Source organism: Opisthocomus hoazin, chromosome 14, assembly GCF_030867145.1.
Source record: "Opisthocomus hoazin isolate bOpiHoa1 chromosome 14, bOpiHoa1.hap1, whole genome shotgun sequence".
In the NCBI taxonomy this organism is placed as follows: domain Eukaryota; kingdom Metazoa; phylum Chordata; class Aves; order Opisthocomiformes; family Opisthocomidae; genus Opisthocomus; species Opisthocomus hoazin.
Genome location: NC_134427.1, coordinates 652,727 through 677,792, shown reverse-complemented (window position 1 = coordinate 677,792; position 25,066 = coordinate 652,727). Strand labels below are relative to the sequence as shown.

Sequence of the window (25,066 nt, the reverse complement as noted above, 5' to 3'; positions counted from 1 at the left end):
TTCTCTGTTGCAGCTTTCAGAGCTTTGATGATGTTTTAGGCTTAATACTACAGGTGTACTTTTTGGTACTGGCAAAGCACAACTTGATTCAAATCGCTGTTTAAAATCACAAGACCGCTCGTGTAGTTGGAGACGGCCTTGCGTTTGAGTGCTTCTCCGAGCTGGGAGCAGAAGCGTTAGCGCTTGGCTGCACCAAGGCTGCAGGGTGCAGTCGCCTCATGGCCGCGCTTCTGCGTCCCGTGCGTCAGTGTCTTGCACGGCAGGAGCGGTGAGGTGAATGCGTTTTGGAGGGACAGAAAAGCATGGTATGCAGCTTCTCATGAGCAAGAGTACTGGAAATTTAAAAGAAATCTGTAACTATATTCTGTTCTGCTTAGCGTTGTTTCAGTTTTCTTCATTCCTCAGTGTTTGCATGAGCCCCTTGCTGTCTGCGTGTAGCCGCGAGTGAGGAGCTGTCGCTGCCAAAGCAGCCGTCTCCTCCAGGCCCCCGGCGAGCGTGCCGGTCTCTCTGCGGAGAGCTCTGCTCTCTGGCGGGGCGGACGCGATGGCTCGCGCTGCTTCCTAACCCCGTGGCTGTCTGTCCCTTGGCTCCGCAGCAGACTGGCACGGACAGACCCCCAACGGCAGCGGCAGCGTCGGCACGGAAGCCCCCAAGCCGCTGCACCGCAGCCGCCTGCCTGCATCCCGGCCCGGGGGGGATGAGCCAGGGCGTCCCCCCACCGAGGGCCGGCCCGACCCGCGCGCCGAGGCGGAGGTGGGGAGGCTGGTGGCCAGGCTGCAGGACGGAGGAGTGAAACCGGCCAGCAAGGCTGCCAACGGGGTGGTGGGCAGCCCTGCCCTGAAGACCTCCACGCTCCAGGCCAGGAGACCGGCTCCCCGGCCGGGGATCTGCGGCAGAGAGGGTGAGCGTGCGCTGGGCCGGGGCTTGCGCCGGCGTCGCAGCCGAAGGGAGGCAGGAGTGCCGTCCTCCCGGGGCAGCCCGAGGCGCCCGAGCCATCCCTCCCCACTGCACACGGTGTGCTGGGACGGCCGGAGCGGGCGGCGGGTTCCTCACCCTGGGTGTGTAGCAGCGATATAAAGACCGTTAAGCCCGGAGCGGTTTGTGCCCAGTCTAAGCAGCTGTAAGCGCTCTGGGTTGCCAGCCCTCTCCTCAGCAGAGATGAGCAAAATGGCAAAAGTCGCTTCCGCATTTTAATCTCTGGTCATTTTATCTGTCAGGCCCCCTGTGACAGGTTACCGAGGCTTTCCTGAGAACGTTTATTTCAACAGTTCATCCGTTGGCATGAAGTTTAGATAATGATTATAATTTGTGCTCTCATAAGCGTTATACAGAAATTTATTATACATAGCAATAATTAGTTTGGAGCCAGACCTGAGCTGGCGCGGGCCGTTTCAGCGGAGGAAGGCAGGCGGGCGTTGGTGTGTCTGCGTGCCTGGAGACGCTCTCCTCCGCAGCGCCGGGGAGCAGGCTGCAGGGCCGTACGCCGTGCCGTAACAGCGGGTAGTTGGTGCTGAGTTTTATAAAATACTCGAGGCGATGGTCTTAATAAAGGACTTGCTGCTTTCTGCAATTTGCCAGCTTTTCCTGTGCACTTTCCAGTGCTTTTCAGATGCTGTCATACCCTGACAGCTTCACAGTCCTGTGTTTAGAAAATAAAAACCAGGCTGCATTCTTGACAAACGACTCCTGTGTGCAGTAGAGAGAGAGAAGAAAGGCCCGGCTGGGTAGCACAAACACCAAATTCGTCTGAGTGGCACTGCTGGCTTCATTTAAGTTTGTCACATAAATGTTAGGTGGAGATCTGCATTTGGAGGAGTAAGATAGCTTTTGAAGTTGGCTTATACGTCAACTGCATTTAGTGCTTCGGAGTTTTATGGGTTTGCATTATGACATGAAGCGCGCTGACAGCATGTCCTGGAGCCACAGCGTAATAAAACTGGCTGTGTTGATCCGTGAACATATATCTAGCAGAACACTGAAGTCGTAATAAAGTTATATCACATCTGTGTTGATACTTGCAAATCAGTGCGAGGACGCTGTATTGAGCTTTTAATGTGCACAGTTTGGGGATAATTTTGAAAAACTGGAGAAACCAAGAAGAAGTATAGGCTGTAGGATTAGAAAACAGGCCTTTTCCTGAGAAATCCAAGTTATACAGCTTACCAAGGAGAGAATTTAGGGTCAGAACTTAGAAGTGAAGGTATGGAAGAGAGCTGGCTGAGGACTGGTGTTTGAGCTCGCACACTAGGATACAAGGTTCAGTAAGTAAGGATTTGACAAAGCCTTGGTTAAGTAGTTGCAGCAATTAATTGTCTTACCAATTAGAAAATCCTATTTGACTTTTTCCTAATCAGAAACAGAACTCTCTAGCAGTGGAAATGTCCTCACTCACTTAAGTGAATAACGAGGCTGGCTGGATCTTGGGGAAGCAAAGCAGCCGAGGCAGGACCTCAGGCGAGCGGAGCAGGAGGCTGGGCAGAGGACAGACAGGTAGTGCCACGGTCCAAGACAGACACTCGGAGAAGCAGTGGCGCTGGCTGCAGGGATCGCCGATTTGTGCCATCCCTCTCACTTTTGAAGAGTGGCACTGCACAGGTTTTAAGAAAACTTGTTCCCAGGCAATATCATCTTGGCAATCAGCAGCTATGTCAAGGGTGTCACCACAGGGCTCAGCATCAGCCCCTCTTTCTAGTGCCAGGTCGGCTGTGCTGGGGCAGGCAGAAGGGGAACTGCCTTTTCCTCAGACTCCTGCCCTAAATTCTGGCTGTTGGCAGCTGTCAGAGAGAGGATGTTGGGGCAGACAGACAGACCGACAGAGCTAAGCCGCTAACTTGTTGAATACCTCTTCTTAAACGTCTAACCCTGCACCAAAGCTTCATGCTCAGTGTTTGTCATCTCCAACCTCACAGGCGAGTACGACGGTGTCCCTAAGCCACGATCCCATGGCGATAAGCCCGTGATAACTCGTCCCCCCGTGAGACCTCCGGACCCACCGTGCAGGACCCCTGTGCCTCCGAGGCTGGAGCAGAGGCCGGATCTGATAGCAGGAACCGCAGAAGAGACACATTCCTCCGTGTAAGTCGGCAGGCGCGTGGCACGCGGGGTGGGCAGCTCGGCCCAGGGTGGCTGCTGGCACCTGGGGGCTTGGGGAGCGTGCGGGAGGACGGGGTGAGCCCAGGAGCAGGAGCTGGTGTTGCCTACCGGGAATTTTGGAAGCAGAGGAGGAGAAATGCCATGCTGGCTTCTGGCACCGGTGGCGTGCAATGGCAGGAGCCCACGGGCGTCCCTTCGACACCAGTGCGAGCGTGGGTCTGAACATCGCGTTGGGAAGCTGTGCCAGCCTGGGAGGGGAGCGTGGCCACAGCAAAGGCAAACACACGCGGGGAAAACAAAGCTCTGAACCTTCGCAGGCACAGCCCTGGGGCTGAGCTGTGCCCCATCCCCTTCTCTGCTGTTTCTCCGGTCAGTGCGATGGAGGGCCCCTCCCCGCCTGGCTCCGAGCGTGCCTCTCAAAGGAGACGCTTCCCAGGGAAGGACAAGATCCAGCTTGGATCTCTCTGGAGAGAATTCTGTGGAGTTCAGCTTTGTCATCCGATTTCATTCCGATTTTAACGAGCCAGAAACCCTGCTGGCTTCAATGGGAAATAAAAAAAGAGAAAAGGGTGACTAAATACACGGGCACTCAGCCCAGCAGCCAGGACCGGCGGGTGGGGAGTCGTGAACTGAAGTGCCTCTGTCCGTGGCTCCACGCCGCCGCGGGTGCCCACCTCCGGCAGCGGTCCCAGGGGAAGCGCTTGCTGCAGGAGCAGCTCCCACGCTGGCCCTGCGCTGGCCCTGCTCTCTGCGGAGAGCCCCAGTAAAGCCGCGCTGGGCAGCTGATCCACGCCCTGTATTTTCGCTCCTTAGTCCATCAAAGGTGCCGTGAGGCTCAGCACCACGCCTGCAGGGCAGGAGCAGGCCTCGCCTCTGCTCTCTGAATTACTTTTCTTTCTTTGAGGACAGTTGGAAGGTAAATATGGAGCGCATAAAAAGTGAAGGAGAGGCCATAAAAAGTGATGGCTGCAGGTTTATAAACCAGCATGTAGGAATATTAGATTAGATTTAGATTAGATATAAGGAAGAAATTCATCACTCTGAGGGCGGTGAGGCCCTGGCACAGGTTGCCCAGAGAAGCTGTGGCTGCCCCCTCTCTGGCAGGGTTCAAGGCCAGGCTGGACGGGGCTTGGCGCAGCCTGGGCTGGTGGAAGGGGTCCCTGCGCATGGCAGGGGGCGTGGAACTGGATGATCTTCAAGGTCCCTTCCAACCCAAACCATTCTGTGATTCTGTGATCATGAGCAAGAGCATGGAAATAAGCAGTCTAGCTAAAAGCGACCGAGGGCCACCTGGCCAGGGCGATGTGAAGGCACAGGGGAGTGGAGCTGGCAGCACAAGCAGCGTGGCTGCTGCCTCGGCAGAAAAGATGCCATTTGAAGGTGATCGTCTTCAGTGTCTGCTAATGCTGCTGCTCTTTTCCCTGGCACGGATGAGATCTAATTAGCAAATTGCCTTACCGGGTAACTGGAGTGACCTCTCTTGTTCTCTGTGCAGGGTGGCCTCTAGGACAAAGTTCTTTGAGACAGCTTCCCGAAGGACAAGCAAGTAAGTGTGGCACTGGGAAGCTGGCGTGTCAATCAAAGCAGCCGCGCTGTGTCGGGTGCTCCCTCTGAGGCAGCGCGAGTCAGCTCAGGAAGCCCCAGCCCCAGCCTTTCTTGTCTCGTACTCCGGGCAGAAGATGGGTCTCAGCTAAAATGCTGGAACCAAACAAAGAGCACAAAGGGCGAAATGTAAATCCAGATACAGACTTGACAAGTCAAATGTAAATCTGTTAAGTAACAGACATATCTATGGATTCCTTTTATAATGCGTGTGGATCTAAGTCAGCGTAGTGCACGTTGTACTTACTTCTCAGCCTTTGCGAAGAGCAGAGATAAGATCATGGGAGAGAAGAGGAGGGCTGGTTAGATCGCAGCAGCTGATCAGAGGTGCGAGACCAGAGAGTGGATGGTCCTACACACAATGTATGTGCAGGCGTAGCTCCACCACGGCGAGGTACGGTGTGATGGAGTGACAGCTTGGGCGTGGAAGCCTTCGGGCTAGGCTGGGATGGCAGGGCTTTGAATTGCAAGCATTGCAGTTTGTTGCAGCGGATTTTGTTTGTAATAATACCTGCTCAAATAAGCTTCGGCTTCTCGCTTCACCAGCCTCTGCCAAAAGTGCGAGCAGTTTGCATGTAAGTCTAGTAAGTGTTGTCTGCTGGTGTTGACAGTGAGCTCACTTGTACTGAAAAACATATCCCTATCCCTGACCTGGCTGTTACCCAGCCCTCTATTTAGGTTTGTGGATCTGAGTTTGACCTTGCTTATTGCATTAATTTTTTTCTGTATTCTTCTACTTCCTTATACACAGTTCTTCATCACCACAAGGCAGGATCCCGGGTGATGAGAGCTGAGGCTAAAGGTACGTGATTATGACAATAAATCAAACAATAAACCAAAAGCACACATGTAACACAAAATCAGCATTTATGAGGTGGTGGGAGTCCAGTGGGGCCAATGGGAATCTCAAAGGAAAGATGAGGAGAAATGTCCTTCCTGTAGGAGACCCTTGCAGAAGGAAAGGTAATGGCTGGAGGTGGTCTGTGCTCTTCGTTGGGGGTAGCATGGCAGGGGGGAGAAAATCGGCCTGCTCTGCCCTTCTGAGCCTCCTGGCTGCAGCGCTCGGGGCACACGTGAGCGCTCTGCTAACGGCAGTGCCGAGATCTGCGCTTGCTCTGGTTGTGGTTTGGCCATCGCTGGTGGATTCGCGCTGCTGCATAGAGCATCCTTGTCTTCTTCTTCCAGACTTGGTAACCACCTCAGCCCAGCTAGACCCAGGAGATGTTCTGTGCTGGTGAAACGGACATGTCTCAGCTAAGACTTTTCCAGTTCCAGTGTCCCTGGAGAGCAGCTATCTTACCGGACGATAATTTCAGAGCGCACTGTCATAAGTTGCTTCAGAAATTAGAAGAGAGGGAGATAACGATGGAGAGAAGACCCTACCCAGACCTACGTGTTGAACTGTTCCCAGTCCTTCCGCCACTCCTCTCTGCGCAGGACGCTCCTGGGGCCCTGGCAGGTGACCGGCAGGGCTGGGTGAGCACTGGCAGGCTGCAAAGGGACGGTGGAGGATGGGAGCGGACGTTTGCCGGCTCACTTGTTGGGAGATGCGCCTTGGCAAGGGTGACCTTGGGCAGACGGCATCGAAACGCAAGGGGCTGACTCCCCGTGCTTGAACGCAGGGGTGGAGCGGCTGGAGTTCGCACTGGACCCCTTGCCGTGAGAAGCTCCTTCCTTTGTGTTGTGTTTTGCTCGCTCAGTAAGCTATAGTGTGTTTGTCAGTGTGTAGGAGAGCAGTGTGTGTTGCTGGAAACACTGCTTTTGCTGAGGCAGGACAGGAACTGGCTCTGCGGGACGTCTCTTCATCTCCTCCCTGGTGTCAGCGTGCCCCTGTCTGGGCAAACCGCGCCGGCAGACGTGGCTTTGCAGGGGGCTTTGCCTGAGTGGGGCCGCGTCCCCTGCCTGTGTGGGGGCTTTCCAGGCAGTGCCGGTCGGGTCAGCAGCGTCCGAGAGCAAGGCTGGGAGAAGGAGGTGGCGGGCGCTCCTCCTCCTCCTCCTCCTCCTCCTCCTCCTCCTCCTCCTCCTTCTGGCCCTTCTCCTCCCCCTCCCGGGTGAGCTGCTCTCCCACCAGAGCTGCTTCCCACAGGCCCACCAAGAAGTCTCTGTCCCAGGGTTATTCTGGTGGGCCAGCACAGAGGTGGCGAGCAACTGAAACTCGCTGAGTGTGGGTCAAAGCCCACCATTTTTCTAAGAGGCCCCCAGTTTCTCGTTTGCTCATTACACTGATTTCCAGCCCAAGAGGTGTCCAGTCTGTTTTCTTCAGCAGCGGCTGTATAGATGATGCCCTTTGGTCTGGAAGGTTTCTCCTGGCCAGGACCACCCCTAGAACCCCTGCTAACAGTAGAGGAGTGTTCGTGGTTCCAGCTGGCACCAGGGCTCAGGTCCTGAGCCGCAGCATGTACCTGTAAATAGGCAATGAGCAGCTTCCCCGCTTCCCCTCCCAGCCGAGAGGCAGCTTCCCTGGTCTGAATGATTTTCCTCGGGTGCTGGGAGCATTCCCAAACCAGTGGCCAAACTGGTATCCCCATTAGCTGCTTCCCAGGTGCTCCATCCTCCCGAGCCGCTTCGCGTCCTGCCGGCGCAGGTTTGCTGGCGGGCGCTGCCGCGGTGCTTGCCGCTTGCCGTGTGTGCCTCCAGCGCCTGCCTGCCCTGCTCCTGAACGTGCTCCTGGACACGCGCATGTGTGTCGGCGGCGCTTCTGCTCCCGCGGGCGGCTCGCTCCTGTCCTCCTGCCGTCGGTAGTGGCATAGGCATGGCTTTAAAAAAAAAAAAATACACAAAACAGTGATATCAGTGTCTAGACTGTGTTACACACACCGGCATCTCAGGGCTTTTCAAAGCTGCGTGAGCCCTTTCTGCTGCACCCTCTCGCGAGCAGCCGGGAGGTGCGAGCAGCACCGAAACAGCGCGTCGTGTTGTTCTGATCAGGTGTCTTAGAGAGCAGAGGAGACTGAGCCAGCGAGCCCGAAGGTGGGAGAGAGGTGCCCTGGCCAGCCCAGAACGGCCGTGGTGCTGGGGGAGCCTCTCCGGCAGCCTGGCAGTGCAGCTGCCAGCCCCCAGCACCCCAGCTGCCCCGGCCTCCTGCCCGGCGGGGGCAGGGGGCTTCGTCCCCTCCGGGGTGGCTGGCCCGGTGTCGGGCTGCTGGTTCCTCCGTGGAAGGCCAGCGCTTCCCCAGACACCACCCGCTCTCGGGGCTGTCACTGTGGGGAGTGCCCGGGCTGCCATGGTCACGGCCGGCTCTGGGGGCCCCTCCACGCTGCACAGCACCCGTCCCATCGGAGGCAGTGGCTGTTGAGTCCCCCGCGCTGCTCGGGTGCCGTCAGCCCCTGCCCGCTGCCCGCCATGGACCCTGCGCGGCAGAGCCGGGGTCTGTGCCAAGGCAGAAGTCCCGGGGAGTCTGGTGCGAAGCCTGGCGCTGTGAGCAGCGGAGGGAAGCAGCTTGTTAGCTCCGTATCTCACTGTGTGCTCTCAGCGCGTCTGTCGCGCTGTGTCTGTGCTGGTCGCTCCTCGCCGCGCGGCCGGGGGGTGCTGGGTTGTGCGGCGGGGGGCTGGGGGGCACGGTCCCTGCTGCCCACGCCACGGGAACGACACGGCCGCGGGCCCCTGGCCATCAGCCGTCGGAGCCGTTCTCACATGTAAAAGCGTAGATTACTCCAAGTGTTTATAAAGTTTCCATGAAGTGAAAAAAACAAAGAATCCAAGCGTGCTTTTTTTCTCGTTTAAAGCATGTTCCGGTGCTGCGCAGGCTGCAGGCAGCCCTGTGCCGTGCAGCCCCCCTGCTCGGTCCCCGGGCCCCGACCGCAGCCCACCCTCCCTGCGCTGTTCCCCCCGCCGCGGAGCCACGGATCTGGCGGGGTCTGTGTGCTCGGTGTTTGCTCGTTTTAACTCCAGCGCTCTGAGTCTTGGTCAGCTGCCTCAGTCCAAGCAAGCACCTTTCTACTTGGTCGTGATCACGGCGGGCACAGCACCGGCGTCTTCCCATCCATCCGGCGTCTTGTTCCCCTCCTCGCTTTTGTTTTCCCGCCCAACTCCGACGTTGTCACATTGTGCACAAGCGCTTGGTTTTGTGGGCTTCTTGCTTTGGTTTAACAGAGACCTCTCGCAGGAGGAAGCGGCTTGCTGCCTTACGTGGGCGTCCCGCAGCCCGCTCCTGGGCCTGGGCTCGGGGAGACGCCCGGCCGAGGGCGTGCGCAGCAGCTCGCAGCAGCAGGCGAGCTGCCGGGAGCGGGAGGTGTCGGGGGGCGTGGGGCCGGCGAGCCCCCCAGCAGCCTGCTCGCCGCGCTGCCCTCCCCGAGGAGCAGATGCGGCCTCTTGCCACCAGACCTCCTAAACGCACCGCGCGCCGCTTTGTGGAGGGACTCGTTCGGCCGCGTTTTGAACCTCGTACCGCGGGTGGAGAAGGCTGAGCTTGGGACCCGCTCCGGCGCTGTGAGGTGCAGGAATGCAGCTCTGGTGTCCGGGGGGCTTCCGCTGAGCGACGGGCAGCGCCCGCACCCTGGCCAGGCAGCTGCTGGCCGGGTCCCTCCCAGGGTCCTTGCTGCAGTTATTTTGTTCCAGCCCTCGGTCAAGGGCGCTGAGCTTCGCAGCACGCGCTCCAGGTTTGCAGGCTCGCAGCAGGTCTGGGCCTTGCTGCGGCACCGTCCCCTCCGAGCGCGGTCCTGCCCGCCCGTTCCCCGGTCAGCGTCCCCCGAGGGGCAGCTGACACAGGGTGCCGGCACCCCCAGGCCTCTGCCTCTTGCTTCCAGCCTCGGGAATTGCTGGTGGCCGTGACCCCCCCTGCACCATCCGCTGCCGGGAGCAGGCATGAGGACGTGTCCCCAGAGCACCTTCCCCGCAGCGTGATTTACTGCAGCTCCCTGCACGCTGACAGTCTTGGCCTTTCTCCTCTTACCAAAGAAGAAAGTCGCCCTCCTGGCAGGGAGCGAAATGCCGATTTCCTGATGGCTCTGCTCTGCGTTAGCAGGGGCCGAGCGCCGGCCGAGTTGCGCAGCTCCCGCGTGAGGCTCGTGGTGCCCAGCGTGCAGGGCTTCCTTCGCTCCCTTTTGGCTTTCCCTGTCTTTTCAGCTGGAAAAAACAATCCCAATAACGTGGGCTGGCAAGAACCCACCGTCCTGATCAAATTGCTGCCGCGCGACAGGCCGGGGAGCCTGGCAGGGGCCTCCCCGCAGCTCCTCAGCCCGACGTGCGGCCCCTGACGCCGCGAGTGCCGGGCTCGGGTGGTGGAACCGCTCCCGCGGGGGGCTCGGGTCAAAGCCAGGGGTAGGAGAGCCCGGCACGCAGGCGGGCGCCCAAGCCGGGGCCCGGGGCTCGGCTGGGGGGTGCACCCTCCAGCACGGGGGCAGGCAAGGGGCTGGGGGGGCCACAGCGGACAGGCGGCACGGGGACACGGCCTGGAGATGGCCCATGGCCCCGCGGGTCCTGCCCGTCGCAGGCCGTGTGTGTGTGCCCTTTGACAGGTTCACCTAATCCCCTCTGAACCACGGCTAGGGTTTCATCAGCCCCCGAGCAAGGACCGCAAAATCTCGCTGCTCTCATGATTAGAAACCTCCTCCCGCTCCTCATCCCGGGAGTGCTTGGTGCTCTTCTTGCCGAGTTACCCTCGGGGTTCGGAAGGCCAGGGTGAAGCTCTGTCAGCGATGATTTGGGGAGGGAAGTGGTGACGGTGAGACGGGAGCTGCTACCGGGACCGCGGGCGCAGGGTGCAGCTGCAGCCAGGAGCAGGAGATGCCGAGGGGGGCCAGGGCCGCGTGCTGCGAGCGGTGCGGGATGCAGGGAAGGGCTGGATGAAGCGTGCAGGGGTGGGTGGGCTCGGGAGCAGCCCCCATCCGCCCTCCCATCACCAGACGAGCCGCTTGTCCCGGTCTCGCTGCGGCCGCGGTGCCAACCTGGGCCCGAAGGGTCCAGCGCAGCCGCCGTGGGTACCGCGGGGCTGGCAGGGGCTCGCTGCGTCGGCCGTCCCCGCCGCTCGGGCTCCGGGCTGGCGGGTTGTGTGAGGTGCTTCGAACCCGGAGCTAACGAAAGGTCCTTGTTCACGCTGGAGAGAACAGGCGGCAGCACCGGGCAGCGGCGGGCGCAGCCCCACATGTGGCATCTCTGGTGGGGGGGCACCTCCTGCCCCCAGAGCATCCCCTGCCCCTAGAGCATCCCCTGCCCTCGGAGCACCCCCTGCCCCTGGAGCATCCCCTGCCCCCAGAGCACCCCCTGCCCTCGGAGCACCCCCTGCCCCTAGAGCATCCCCTGCCCCAGGAGCACCCCCTGTCCCCAGGAGCACCCCCTGTCCCCAGAGCATCCCCTGCCCCCAGGAGCATCCCCTGTCCCCGGAGCATCCCCTGCCCCCAGGAGCACCCCCTGCCCCTGGAGCATCCCCTGTCCCCAGGAGCATCCCCTGCCCCCGGAGCATCCCCTGTCCCCAGGAGCATCCCCTGCCCCTGGAGCATCCCCTGCCCCCGGAGCACCCCCTGTCCCCAGGAGCACCCCCTGCCCCAGGAGCACCCCCTGCCCCTGGAGCACCCCCTGTCCCCAGGAGCATCCCCTGCCCCCGGAGCATCCCTGCCCTGGGACCACCCCCTGTCCCGGGGCACCCCCTGCCCGGGGCAGACGCTGGGGCTGGGTGGCACCAGCTGAAGCAGCAGCTTGAGGGCTTTTTCAGCTCCTGTTTCTCTCAGAAGTTTCCTTCGGGGGCTGTAATTTTTCCAGGGCTGGGTGCCTTCAGAACACCACTGTTCCAGGGACAGAAACCGGTCTCTTTTCCCGTTAGCCCTTGTGTTGAATAATTACAAACTGGAACGAGCACCAAGGCACTATCCCAGCCGTTCTGGTGTCTCAACCCACAGGTGCGTGGTTTGCTTTCTTACAGAAAACATTTTGATTTCATCTGAGCAAGAAAAATATTTCCCAGCCTAAGCAAAACCTTGTAGGTTTTTATACAGAGAAACGATATCAAAACAAGAAGTTTGAAAGACGGAGACTGAGCCTCAGTGAGGACTTTGCAGAGGAAGAATTTGGAGAGGTTAGAGGCACACTTCAGTAGACACATCTATATGATAAATTTGGAATTGAAATGTACTTAGTGGAGCACTGACATCTAAAATTTATGTGCTGCACAGAGACCCATAAAGGCACAGGAATCCACCCACGCAGGCCTTCTTGCAAGATCAGAGTCTTAGTTTCAGGCTCCACAATTCTCTCTGGCCCAGCCCGCTGCACAATTACCCAGCTGAATGCGCTGATTTAGGACCGGCTTTCCACGGCAGACGTTTTCTTGGCAGCCGTCAGGAGCGTTACTTGGCCTATACATCCATAAATCAGGAGTCGGGCCACCAAAAAAAAATCCTGCGATTGGCTTGAAAAATCAGGAGATGCTTTGAACCAGCGAAAGCTACGACATTTATTTATTTTCCTTACATTTTCAGCAGATTGTGGAAGAAGTGCCTTCGCAGCCCCAGCGGAGTCTGTGAGAGAGCTCCTGATAGGCAGAAGCTCTGTCTGGGGAGTCTGGAAATCACACGTAAAACGCTGCCGCTCCCATGGAGGCTTAGAGAGACGCAGCCCGTGGCCCCCGGGCCCGCTGTCCCCCCGCGGCGCCGGCACCCACTGCTCCCGCTCCCGCCCGCTGCTGCGGCCGCCTGGCCCCGGCACCCAGCGCCCTGCTCGCCCTGCCCCGGGCTCTGCCCGCAGCCGGGGCGGGAGTCCCGCGGCGCTGGGTGAGCAGCAAACCCCAGCGCTGGCCAACTTCCCTCGTGGCGAGAGCACGCGGGTCGGCGGGACCCGGCTGAGGTCTGCGGCTGCTGCGGGGCGGGACGCGGGAGCTGCCAGCGGTGCCGAGACGCGAACTCCAGCGGCAGCGAGAAGCAGGCAGCCCGCGCCGCCGAGCAGCCGAGCGCCTGGCGCGTGCAGCATCCCTCCGGCCACTGCCAGCCCTTCTGCGCCCGCTGCTCCTCACCCGGAGCCTCGCGTGCCCCGCGCAGCTGCCTGCTCCCCGCCGCGTTACTCATCTGCACGCGTTTCCCGACGGTAAGGATGATTTCCTCTGGGAAGCGGGCGTGTGCGTGCGTGGTAAAATAAACCAAACCCACACAGCACCCCAAAAGCCTCGCAGCAGAGGCTGGGCAGGCACAGCGCACTGCTGCACTCCCGCAGCGGCTGCACGCTGCTCGCCCCTTGAACCCGCACCGTAACGCGCTTCGTGGAGCTCCCGCGGGGATTCGGGCCGGGCCGAGCGAGCGCGGCGCTGGGCGGGAGGGGAGCAGCGAGCCCCAGGAGCCCACCGCTGCCTTCGCCCAGGCCTCAGGCTCTGCTGCTGCACTGAGCGCAGCCCTGGCACCACGTGAGGCCCAGGGGTTTGATCAGTCTGTCCCGCAGGGAGCTGCAAAAGCTTGTGTTACACAAATCGTTTCATAATGAACAATTAATTTGCTCGTTACCAGGCCCTGCTGTCTCAGCACACCGTCCCGCTCAGCTCCGCACAGCTGGGAGCCCTTTGCAGCCGGCGTCTGTGCCAGCGGCAGCCTCCGGCCGTGGTCTGCGGTCGCTCTGTCGCAGCGGCCCGGAGGCAGCTTCAGCCCTAGGGAAAGCCGGTGTCCCGCCGGCTCCTCTCCCCTTCCTCGGCTGGGAGGAAGCAGTGCTGTGAGACACTGTCAGCCCCGGGACGGTGCGATGACCGGGTTGTGAACCCGTGGTGCCACGCGGGGCACGATGCACGCGTGCGTGGCGGCACAGCTCAGCACCCGCATTGCTCGCCCAGCACCCCACACTCGTCCGCCTGCGGAGCTGCACCCGGCTGGGCGAGGGGGACAGGGACGGAGGGGCTGCCCGGGCCCGTGGGGACCGGAGACCACGGCGGAGCGACTGCTGCTGGAGGAGGAGCGGGGCAGCCCGGCCGGCGCGGGGTTCAGCTGCAGGTGGGTGCCCGCGGGGGACGCTGCCCGGGGGTCCCCGCGGCGGGAGCGGGTCTGGGCTGCGCTGCTGGCCGAGGTCCGTCCGCACCCCCGAGACGCGGCGGCGTGCGGAGCGTGTCCCTCCACTCCGGTGCAGCCCAGACCCTGTGGCAGCGCAGCAGCCGCCCGCGCCGCGGCGTCAGCCTGCGCAGCGCTCCCGGGCCCCGGGGAGGGAAACCGCTGCCCAAGGGGGGGGGTTGCAGCGACTCGGTACCGCTTCGGGAAACGGAGAGATTTCTCTGTTTTAAACATTTCCCAGTGGCTGTTCTGGGCACAAAGGCAAGCAAACCGCGCTAAAGCACGGAGCCATTTTAGGGCTGCTTGACCTGAGATGTTTGCAGGGAAGGAGAAGAAAAAAAAAAACAACAGAGGCAAAGTAAAACTGATTCCTCGCCTGGTTCCTGCTGCGAGAGCCCATCCCGCAGCGGACGGGCACCCTGCCAAGCACAGCCCGCTGCGCCCCGCCTGCGGCCGTGCCCCCCGCAGCCCCCTCGCCCGCCTGACGGGGACGCGCAGAAGAAAGTCCCGGCTGCATTCGTTCGCACAAAGATCCAGAAAGGGCACCCAGCAGCCTGCCTGGGACAGGGGCGATTTCCTGCGCGGGCCAGGAGCGTTAGGGCCAGGAATCTGCAGAGACCCACAGAAGAATGGACCTGGCAGCGGGACGTGGAGCTCTGCAGCCGTCTCGGACCTCCCAGCACGTCCTCCCTGCTGCAGTCTGCTGCTGTCGCTAAACTGGGTGGTTACTGTGGACATTCAGTGGGTTTCTGCTCCAGAGCAGGAGCAGTGCCAAGGACAGAGCCCTTGGCCCGAGCGTTTCTCCCCTCCCTCTGCAGTCTGGGCTGCGCCGAGCCCCCCGTCCCCGCCGGCATGGAGGGCTGGGGGGGTCCTCATCCAGGCCCGAGGAGCACAGCTTTGCCCGGCAGGAGCTGCGCATCCCGCATCCCTGTGGGCTCTGCGCGTGGTGGGCTGGGGGCTGGGGCGTTGCTGGTGGTCTCTGGCCCCTGCCCGGCTGGCACAGAGCGTCCCGGGCCACCCCGGCAGCAGGGAGCTCGCCACCTCCCGACCGAGGTGCTGGGGCTCAGCAGCCGCCACCTCCCCGCCAGCCCGGCTGGGAACGGGGCTGTGCCGCGGGCGGCAGAGAAGGGAAAAGTGCCTCTTTTTTTGCATGATCACCTCCATGAGATCTCATAGGTGTGTCTCTCCTCCCTCCCTTTCTTTCTGAGCAGAGACTTGTCACCCCTGCCCAGTCTTCCTCCGGCTGGGGGGGTGATGAACGGCCATCGCGCCGACGGGGCAGTGACTGGTGCAGCGTGGCACGGGCAGCTCTGCGACCTGGGTACGAGGCAAATGAGCCCTGGAGCCTTTGCTGGCGCGTGTCTGTGAGCAGTCACAAGGACTTCCCAACAGACAGCCCACAGTGGCGCTGGCGACTTTATCTGGAGACCTTGTGCTCTGACCAGCCCCACCCTGCCAGCACCAGAAGCTGTCCTTGCCAGGCGTTCACCGGTTGTGTCTGTGCGGCTCTGGGCAGAGAGTAAGGACTTAAGATGTTGGCTGAACCCCCCCAGGCTTGCACACCACGACTGCTGCCTTCTTCCTCAGAGTAACCAGACCCTGTTTAGAGAGCTCGGTGCCGTTCAGCTGGAGAGCAGCAGCTTCTCCAAGGGCTGCTCTGGAGCCCTGCAGGCACGCGGCTCAGCACGGGCACCAGCACCACGCCGGCATGGCAGTGGTCAGCAGCTCTGCCAGGCTGCAGAACTCTGCTGGCACGGGCAGGGCGATCGGCAACGGCCGCGCAATCCGCAGGCCGTGGTGCACGCCGCACGGGAGGGACGCACGGTGTGCGGCAGGAACGGGTGGAGCACAGCAGAGCCAAACCAGCTCGGAGGAAGGGAATCTGGCCAGACCTGGGCCAATCTGCTCGCTGCTCTCGCACAGGGCAACGCTGCGCAGGGCTGGAGCCCCTTCCAGGGCGGAGGCCGGCGGAGGGTGGGAGATGCGTGGCCACGGGAAGGACCGGGTCCGTCACCCCACGAGGTGTGAGACCGGCGGCTCCTGAACATCCCGGGGCACATCAGCGGAAAGGTAAAAGTTTGACGGGGGGGGGGGTGCTGGGTCTAAAAGATGTTGACAGGTACGTGAGCCGGCACCGCAGCCCAGGAATGGCAGTGAGTTTTTCAGTGTCGATTAAGGGTGAATTTTGAAAAGAACACATTCATTTTTAACGGTGACTCAGCTGGAGGGACGGGACCAGGTTCCCCACAGATGACTGACCCTGACACTACTCCACACAGGCCAGGTTCCTCGCCCTGCCAAGGCCACCGCGCTCGTGGGGCACCGGCACCGTAGCTGCTGTGCAGTGACCCACCAGCCGCTGCCAGCCAGCTGCGGGCTGAGGAGGTGCTGGGCTTTTCCCAAGCTCTTTGCTTTGTCTCATGGCGAAGAAAATCTTGACCCGGTGCAGTACTCACATCTGTGCTTTGAATTAAAGAAGTGGGCTGATAAGCAGTCTTTTTTATTATTCGGAGAGCGCAGGTCAATGTTACAACGAAGTTCCAGCAGAACGGATTTACAACTGCTCATAAAGATACCGAAAACAACAAGAGGAGGAGGACACTGGCCTTTATTAGCTCCTTGCTTTGAGAAATACATTAATCAAATGAAACTCAATTTAAAAGACCCAAAGAGGTACATATGAAAGGATTAGTCAACTCGTGTAAATGAATTACAGTTCAGACATGTGATTAATAGCAAAATCTGACTGTGAAAAATAGCCTATGAATAACCCAACACACAGCCTTGTCCACTGAAAAACGACCCACTTAATTCCTGGCATCTTTAATAGCTAATATTTGTCACACCAGATAACATTTTTCATGCACATAACTGAAACAAAAGCCAAATACACGCGTAGAGCAGTGTTTCAGCAAACGAGATTCTGCCTCTATTGTACTCAGAACAACAACAGATTTTAAGATTACGAAAAGAGCTGAACACCAAGCGTGAAGGTCTGCCCTGTGGCACAGCCCAGGCCGAGGGCTCGCACGGGACCCAGCCATGGACGAGAACAGTCCAAGAGTGAGGATTCTGATCTCCCCTGGCGTGGTGCGAGTGGTTCTGTCTTTAACCCGGACGCCAGACAGGCTCCTCGGTTTGGCTACGAGAACACACGTCCTTCAGTCCCGAGCGGGGACTCCTGAGCCACGGCCAGCTCCCGGGCATCCTGCACTGCGTCTCGGCGGCCACAGCAGCGGACGGCACTGCTCGCCAGTCGCCACAGCGTCGCAACATTGCAGGGCTCGGTTTTCCTCATTCAATGCATTCGGTTTCAATTTAAAAAAAAAAAAAAAAAAAGAGCAGTGGCAACGATCCAACTAGCGCCCGTCTCTAGAAGCGGAATTTGGCCTCGGATGCCATTAGTTTGGGCAAAACCTGGCCAGTTTTGAAAGGCGACTGAAAAAGACTACAGTGCTGCAACCTTCCTACAACTGCAGCCGTAGTAACACGAGGTGTGTGTGCTTCGACCTCACGGCCCATCCTGCAGAGGGGGAAGGTTCGCAACGCAGCAGCGCGTCCCACCGAGACGTGCAAAGGCTCTTTCCACGTGGCGCGTAGGAGGCCGAGAGCTTAGCCCTCGCCGTGCGCCGCCACGTCACCACGCGCTGTGCCTGGAAGTCTTCTGCCCGTTGCGCAGGCGGCTGCTTCTGCTCCTTTCGGTGGTCCTGCGGCGTCTGCTTCACGACTGTTCTCAGCGACGGTGAAACGAGCATTTGCAGAGACGTTACGCTTTGTTACTTTTACGAATACAGCGGTGGGCTGGGAGTCCTCCCCAGGCAAAAAGGCACCAGCAATGAGCTTTTTGGCTTATTACAAAGAAAATAAAATATATCAATATAGAGAACTCTTTTTATTACAGAGACATGTTAACAAATAAAAAACCAGCATTCAATTGCCACAGAGCACAAACTACCTGGCACAGAGAGCAGCTTTTTATAAATTTGCTGTGGTTTTGTGCAGTGCAGAGATTCATCTTCTGACTCACACGTGCAGGTTCCCGCGCCATTCCGAAAGGGAACGAGCAGAAGTCCTCACAGGCACCGCCAGTGGCGTTGGCACCGGGGGCTGCAGCCCGCGCCGCTCCCCCCAGCGCCGGGGCCACCTGCAGCAGGGCTCCGTCCCCGCCTGGCCCCGGCCGCACCGCACCTCGCCCCGCCGCCTTCCCGGCTCTCTGGCACGCGACAGCGGGCGCCAGGGCGGGAGGGCGCAGCGCGACTCGGCCAGTCGTTACGGGACGAGACAGGGCTTCTGTGCCGCTAAAAGCCCCCTTCGAAGCAGTCAGGAACCAGCCACCCCCTCTAATGCCAGCACTCTGCCCACAAGTGCAAGGACACTTTGTGCAGCCAAAGAGGGCAGAAATACAGGACACTCCGTCACCTCTCGAGTGCAAACACTGTCCCTGTCTAACCAGAATCAGCCACAAGGAAGCTGGAGAAGCAGATACCGACACCAGGCTACGCCAGTGTATGCTCCACTCATGCCATGAAAGGATGGAACTTTGAAAGCTGGGCAGTGCCTACCCAGAAAAAATTGCTAAATTACAAGTTTCCATCAATATTGGCACACACTGACTCAGCTCCTGAAGAGTATTTAGTCGCAATCACTCTGCAATCAGGAAAGAAACTCTCCTAGAGCATTACATTAAATAAGTGTCATCTTTATCAATATAAAATGGGGCATGCCTTTTGTTTCTTTGTATATATACACGTTTAACATACATTATGTCAGTGAACCGCCTGGGGAGAGACGACAGCCGCGGGACCCTGCGCGGGAGGCCGGCTCTCCCCGGGCACCACCTCGGCACCCCCGCGGACCACGGCAGCGTCCCCACCGGCACCGCGCGGCGCGTGGGAGGGCTGTGCGCGGCGGCGACGGCAGCGAGCGTCCGGCCCTGCCTTCCTGCGCACGGCTGGCTCGTTCGCGCCCGCCTCGCAGCGCACAGCGCGCGGCTCGGCACTAACTCCGCTCGCCCGGAGCCAGGCATGGCGGGCGGCCGGAGCTCCACGGGAACAGCGCTGAGCGCTGCCAGGCCCCAGCACCGCTGGCGGAGCCTCTCCAGGCAGCGAGCCGCTGCCCCGCTCCGACTCCCGCGGAGCGAAACTCCCTGCTGAGCGGGGACAGTGCTGGCGGGAGCGAGGGGCTGCGGCCGCCGGCCCCGGAACGCAGCCGCACCGCGCCGTCTGGCATCGCACCCGGCGGAGGAACAGCTCCTCCCGCGCCAACCGAGGGCAACCTCATCTCGCAGCCGTTCTCTCACGAAACCGTGCCCGTCCGTGCACACGCGCTGCCCCGGGCCGACGGCCTCAGCCACGACCCGGATTAAGCCAGCACGAAGCCCCCACGCTTCCCAGATCAACCACAGCCACGGGGGTCCCCTCTCCCGGGCTCGGCGCCCGAGGGGAGCCTCAGGGAGACCTTCTACGTGATGGTCAAGATGGTGACATTCTCTTTGCTTTATTAAAGCAGAAGCAGACAAGGAAACGCAGAAGAAAACACAAAGATATATGGCAGGACCCAGACTTTGGTATCTCTTAGGCCTCTTTTATCCCCAGTTCCTGCAGCAGCCCATGAAAATAAAGAAGGAAACAGAGTTAACCCCCCAGCAGAGAGATGCAGGTGCTGGGCACCCCGCTTCCCACCTCCTCCGGTCAGCCCCTAACAGGAATCACAGAAAGTCAACTTTACATTGAAACGGTTGCAGAAGTTTTCTCTGAAGAGGCAGAGAACGCAGCCCCAGCCCCGCTGGCACACGCAGGGCTCCGTGTGCGCGTGGACAGAGGCATCCGCTGCTCCCCGGCCCCGTCGGGGGGGGCTGCACGCCGGCGTCACCCACGCGGGCGGCACGCATCGGGCAGGCAACACGCCGGCGGGCACCGTCCCCTTGGCTGGCATTCGGGATGGGGATCGACAGACTCTGTTGCCACCTGCCTGAAGGGATTTCAGGAGGAAGAGCACGGTCAGAGCCGTACCTAGCAGGGGAGGAACACCCATTGCAAATGACAGTAAAGACAGATCCTCCCCTTGGACAGTTTTAGGTTTTTTTCCCTATCCCTTCTCTTAATGAAAATCCCACAGAAACTACTGAAAAGCCTCAGGAAAATTGTCTGTTCTTGCTGAGTTTGCAAAGAACCCAGACAAGGTGCCACGAGGGCGTTCGCCTGGATCGCTGACGGCGATGCTCAGCTCGGGACCGGTCCACGCAGCAGAAGCGTTCGCACTGCTTTCTGCACCGCACCGCGGGGAGACGACGCACGGGGCGATCAATCGGCCTGAACCCCCTCCTCCCCCTCCCAGGGACGTCTGACAAGCACCAGCGGCCGGCGCTGCGCAGGCGGCTGCAGCGCCATGCGATGTACGTCTCTGCTCAGGCGCACCTCGCAGCCCAGCCCCCGGCACCTGCTCCGGGCCTGCGGGGTCTCTGTGCCGGAGGACTGCACCGGCGCTCCGGGTGGGCACAGCTCCGCCGCGAGCCCCGCGCCGGCGAACCCACCGCCCGCCAGCGAGCCGTGCGCGTGGGACGGCGCGCGCAGGACCATGCACGCGAGACAGTGCGCGCAGGATGGTGCACGCGTGGTGGTACACACGGGATGGGGCGCTCAGGACCACGCACAGGGCACAGCTTGCACAGGGCGGTGTCCCCCCGGCTGCAATCAACCACCGCAATCAGCAGGAGCCGTGCGCGCGGCCGGGACGCGCAGGTCTCTCCGGCGTTGCGTTTACAACATGGCAGCACCGGCCGTTACCCACAGGGCAGGATGAGCAGCAGGAGTCCCGTGGCCTCGCAGGTGCCGCAGGTCCCGGCCCTGCCACGTCGCTCCCGGGATGCCCGTCTGCTGGCATCGGACGGAGCAGCTGGGACGGACGGGCAGGCAGCCGTGCGGCCGCGGGCAGGACAGAGCTGGTGCTGGGCCGGTGCCCAGCGCAGGAGGGCAGGGTGTGACGTGAGGTCCGAGGGCGTCAGGCACTTGCGGAACTGGGTACGGCGGCGACGGAGGAGCGGCGGCTGCCGAGGGTGGGAACGCGACTGCTGGGCGCCCGGGGGTCCGCGGCGCAGGCCGAGATCCAGCTTGAGCGGCCGCGGGAAGGATGTCAAAGGTGGAAAACAGCGGCCACCCGCCCGCTCCGGGGACTTCCGAAGGCCGCCTTCCCCTCCGGCCCTTCCGCTGGCGACCGGTGATGCTCCCGTCCACCAGCGCGGACGGGGCTGCAGGGCCGGCGGCCGCGCGCTGGCCGGAGCAGACCCTGCAGCGGCGGTGGGCGGCCTTCCGACCCCCAGCAGGTCCCGTCACTTCACCGGGCTGCAAATCCACCTCGTCCCCGCGGCTCTTCTCTGTTCCTCTGCTGCAGTGTTTCAACCCATCTGCTTCCCAGCACCGTAACGCAAACAAAAGGCCCGAAGGAGGCCACTGAAGTAACCCACACGCAAACTTAGAGGTTCGACCTGTTTCTTGTCTTGTTCTGTTTTTAAAAAAAGGATCTAAACCCAAGAACTGCTGGCATTTCCCCCAATCTCCTGTGGCCCTGGGCCACTAAAAGTCACCATGGAAAACACACAGACGAGAGCGCGTAGACACGGTGCCGCTGCCACCGTGCCACAGTCCCCGTCCCAGCCCAGCGAGCCAGCCCAGCCCCGGCAGAAGCCGCGGCAGGTAGTTCAGTCCGAGGTACCTCAGGAAAAAAGAGCAGTCTCCGGAATCCCAGCAGGCAGTCGTCTGCCACTGCCCGTCCCCCGGGCACGCCGCCGCGGCGGGGGCATTCCCCAAGGCACTGCAGCACAGGAGTGCAGAAATAACGGCAGGAGATGGCTGAAATGGGGGTGGCAGAGCTGGGAGGCCCCTCCAGAAGATCACTGTGCGTGGAAGTAGATGGGCTTGACTTTTCCAGACAGGATCTTGGGAACCTGCACAGAGATGATCTCGGCCATCATTTCAGGGTAGTCCACGCTCACCATATGCGCCTTGATCAGAAGGTCAAATGTAAACTGATGCAGATCCTTGGCAATCTGGGGAAGGAAGAAAGTTCGTTAAGCACAAAGGCCCCGGTCAGCGGCTTCTCTGGGAAGGTACCGAGCAGACGCGAGTTGGCAGAGCAGGCCAGGGCCAGACCTCGCTGCGGTGGGACCGGCTTCGCTCCCCGGCCATCGCCGCCCCGCTGACAGCGACCGACGGCAGGGCTGCAGCCGGGGACGGGCGAGGGAAGCGCCCAGCCTGGGGGCACGCAGCCTGCCTTGCCATCGCCCTTCACACTCGGACATCGCCGAGTCCCACAAAATGGGGTGTACAAAAATGGCACTTCCTTACCCCTGCAGAAACTCGTCTTACTGCGTGCAGATGCCGCTGACTCCACTTACTAAGAATCACTTCTTGCCTGTAGACGTGCAGCTGTACGGGCAGGGAGCCGAGCCCCAGGACAGGGGACAGGTCTGGCTCACGTTTCACCAGTACAACTTCAAGTCACAAACAGAGCATTTGTTTTCACTGCTGTAACCGGAGAAGATTCACCGGGGGCTCTCAGATTCTGAGCTGTTCTGCCATGCTGACGATGGGAAAGTATCGTCTGCAACTTTCACTGCTGAAAGAGGAAGCCCAGACACCCAAGCCCCAGAGCGGTTACTGCAGGGAGCGACAGACACGGGGAACTGTCGCTCCCTCGGCAGAGTCAGTGACACCTTTTCTCTGTCCCTTCCCCGGGGAGCACAGCGCAATGCTGTCCCTGCAAACGGGTGCCATGAGTTCAAAACCAAACCACAACGAATCACAGAATCACCGGACAGCCCAGGCTGGAAGGGGCCTCAACAGGTCACCCAGTCCAACCTCTCCTGGGAAAGGGAGCCTGGATGAGACTGCCCACACACATCTGGAGAACCTCCAGTGATGGGACCACCACGACCCTGGGGAGATTGGTCCAGCGATTGATTCTTCTCACTGTAAAAAGTGTCTTTCTTATACAGAATCACAGAATGCTGTGGGTCGGAAGGGACCTTTAAGGGTCGTCTAGGTCCAACCCCCCTGCAATGAGCAGGGAGATCTTCAACTAGGTCAGGCTGCTATGGTTTCTTATGTGTATAGATAGACATTTCACTGTCCTCTCTTACAGGATGCACGGAGTCCAGGACCTTGGTGAGCTGGTAAAATCGCCGAGAGCAGGAGGTAGGGTTCTTCCTCTTGCAAGCGATGATACGGTCAAGTTCCTTAATGTAATTCATTCGAAGTTCGTCAAAGAGCTTCTGGTTCTTCAGGCCATCCACTGGAACTGGACGGAACGAGGGAAGGAAACAGTGAGAGCTGCTCAGAGAGCGGAGGGAGTAAAAGAGCAAGAGGAAGGATGAAGAAGCGGCCAGCGCAGACCTAAGAGCAAAGCTCTGCCCGCCAGCCCTGCTCCTGCTGCGGCCCTCCCTCTGAGCAGCCTGTGGGACTGCCGCTAACCCGAGGACCCTTGCTCAGCGCTCGTTGCGAAACTGAGCCACGGTAACGCACTGCCGCGCTGCCTTCCCGCTCCACAGCGTGCAGCGAGCGGGAGCAGCTGAGGAAAGGAGGCCAGGACTTACTAATACTGAAGAAGAGCAGAGCCTTCATGCAGAGGAACTCCTGGGGCGTGATCTGAAGCCACCCGAACTCCTGAGAGAGGTGCCGCATCCGGACGCACTGGCTGTACATTCGGGATTTGTGCATCCGGTACCTGGCAGGGGAAGATGTGCAGCACACGGCGATGACGTCATGGCGTCGCCCATGTCACGCGTGGGCGACGACGTGCGCGCACGGGGAGGAGGTCACAGCATCGCCCGTGTGAGGCACGGGCAAGGACACGCTCCGCTGGCCCCGCCACCCCGGCACACGCCCAGAGCCTGCGCGCTGTCGGGGGACGCTGGCAGGAACGCGCCCGCAGGCAGCAGACGACGCTTCCCCAACGCCCGCGCGTACTGCTCGCTGTCCGGGGACGGACGGCTGCCTGGGGGCGGCGGGGTTCCTCTGACCCGCTGCCTTGCTGGCGACCGACCGCGAGGATTCGCCAGCGTGGCGATGCGCAGGGGACGCGAAGCTCGGAGCTCCTGGGGAGAAGCTGCGGGCTCGCCTACTGCCGTCACGGCTTTTAACCTCCTGCGCTTCAGTGGCAGCACCCCCCACCTCCGAGCTGACATCAGGAGCTCACAACATGCGGCTGCTTCTGCCTCTGCTCGCCCCAGCTGACCAACCGAGATGAAACCAGGACCCCAGACCCGCGGGAAGCCAGGCTGGTCTGCACGGACCGGCCCCTCACACCCGGCAGCGGGACCTGCTGCTGCCCCGACGGACGCCGAGTCCGAGGCAGGGCTGACGGAGGGGGAGGGAGCACCAAGGAGACATCTCTGCTTCCTGCTCCCGGAGACCACTGCGGAGCAGGCAGCGGGGAAAAGCAGGGCCCTCCTGTGCTTTGTTGCTCGGCTCTGAAAGCACGATTACTCACGCTGCGCGTTCCACAAGCAGGCGGGAAAGCAAATTCCTTGACCTGTTCTCATTTCTCACCCAGCCTGACCCAAAGCACAGCACTAGACTGCTGCTGTTTCGCACTTACTCATTGAAGACCAGATCTGGAGCAAAGTAAAGCATCCTGGAGTTGACGTTGGTGAAAGATCTCCAGCCCATAGCAAAAACCATAAGGCCCATCCAAGAGTACTGGATTATTGACATCTGGTCATCCACGTGCAGGTTGCGAAATCCTATTAGAGAACAAGAGAGGGATGTTACAGATCAATGCAGACTTCCTGCAGTTACCAGGACTGTTGTCGAGCGGCCTGCAGCTCTCTGGCCACGCTCCTGCCAGGACAAGGTGGTCCGCAGCCTGAGCCGGCCCGTCCCAGCCATGCACCCGCAGCCGCAGGGTGCACAGACCCTGATGGGCAACCACGAGCAGCCAAGCGGAGAACGGGGGTCCCCAGGCAGGGCGAGGGGATGAAGCGGAGCACAGGCAGCGAAGCGTTTTAAAGGCAGGCAGTCAATGCCATCTTCCCCCGGAGAGTCTCACAGACCTTCTCAGACGCCGTTTGCAGGCTCCGCACGATGCAGTGGGGTGAGCAAGCGCCCTCCTGCAACCGCCGCACCAAGGCCCAGCGGATGGGACGCAGTGACAGGCTGGGTGCCGGAGCAGGACGACAGCCCAGCCCCGGGTGCGGAGCAGGTCCGGCTCCCCCAGCACCGGGCTCACCCCCATCGCTGCCGCCGCCATCCCAGCACGGACCAGACCGCAGACCGAGCCGGCCGCCCCGCGCCGTACGCCCTGCCGCCATGGCGTAAACCCCAGAGCCTCCGCTCCGAAACATCCGCAGCCGCCGCGCGAGAGAGCGCGTCCAACGCGACAGAAGTGGCCGACGAGGACCCGTTTGCTTCGCTCCGCAGCA

At 60.7% G+C, this 25,066-nt stretch overlaps 2 protein-coding genes across 4 annotated transcripts in view; one reads left to right on the top strand and one right to left on the bottom strand.

Annotated features, from left to right (window-relative positions):
• The window catches only part of OPHN1 (oligophrenin 1), a 68,800-nt gene extending 60,430 nt beyond the window's left edge, over nucleotides 1-8,370 (top strand). Inside the window, exons 20-25 of one of the 3 annotated variants that reach the window (XR_012765489.1) lie at nucleotides 597-902; nucleotides 2,911-3,076; nucleotides 4,590-4,640; nucleotides 4,951-5,090; nucleotides 5,448-5,498; nucleotides 5,882-8,370. Coding sequence is in view for 2 of the 3 variants with exons in the window: in XM_075435351.1 (XP_075291466.1) it covers nucleotides 597-902; nucleotides 2,911-3,076; nucleotides 4,590-4,640; nucleotides 5,448-5,490 (566 nt within the window). In the remaining variant the exon portion in view is untranslated. The remainder of the gene's footprint in view (nucleotides 1-596; nucleotides 903-2,910; nucleotides 3,077-4,589; nucleotides 4,641-4,950; nucleotides 5,091-5,447; nucleotides 5,499-5,881) is intronic. The other 2 variants (XM_075435352.1, XM_075435351.1) reach the window with 2 other exon arrangements.
• A 7,870-nt stretch (nucleotides 8,371-16,240) lies between these two features.
• Nucleotides 16,241-25,066, bottom strand: part of AR (androgen receptor) — a 56,880-nt gene continuing 48,054 nt past the window's right edge. Inside the window, exons 5-8 of the mRNA XM_075435126.1 lie at nucleotides 24,244-24,388; nucleotides 23,240-23,370; nucleotides 22,787-22,944; nucleotides 16,241-21,694 (exon numbers count right to left, since the gene is read on the bottom strand). Coding sequence (XP_075291241.1) covers nucleotides 21,539-21,694; nucleotides 22,787-22,944; nucleotides 23,240-23,370; nucleotides 24,244-24,388 — 590 coding nt within the window. The 3' untranslated portion in view covers nucleotides 16,241-21,538. The remainder of the gene's footprint in view (nucleotides 21,695-22,786; nucleotides 22,945-23,239; nucleotides 23,371-24,243; nucleotides 24,389-25,066) is intronic.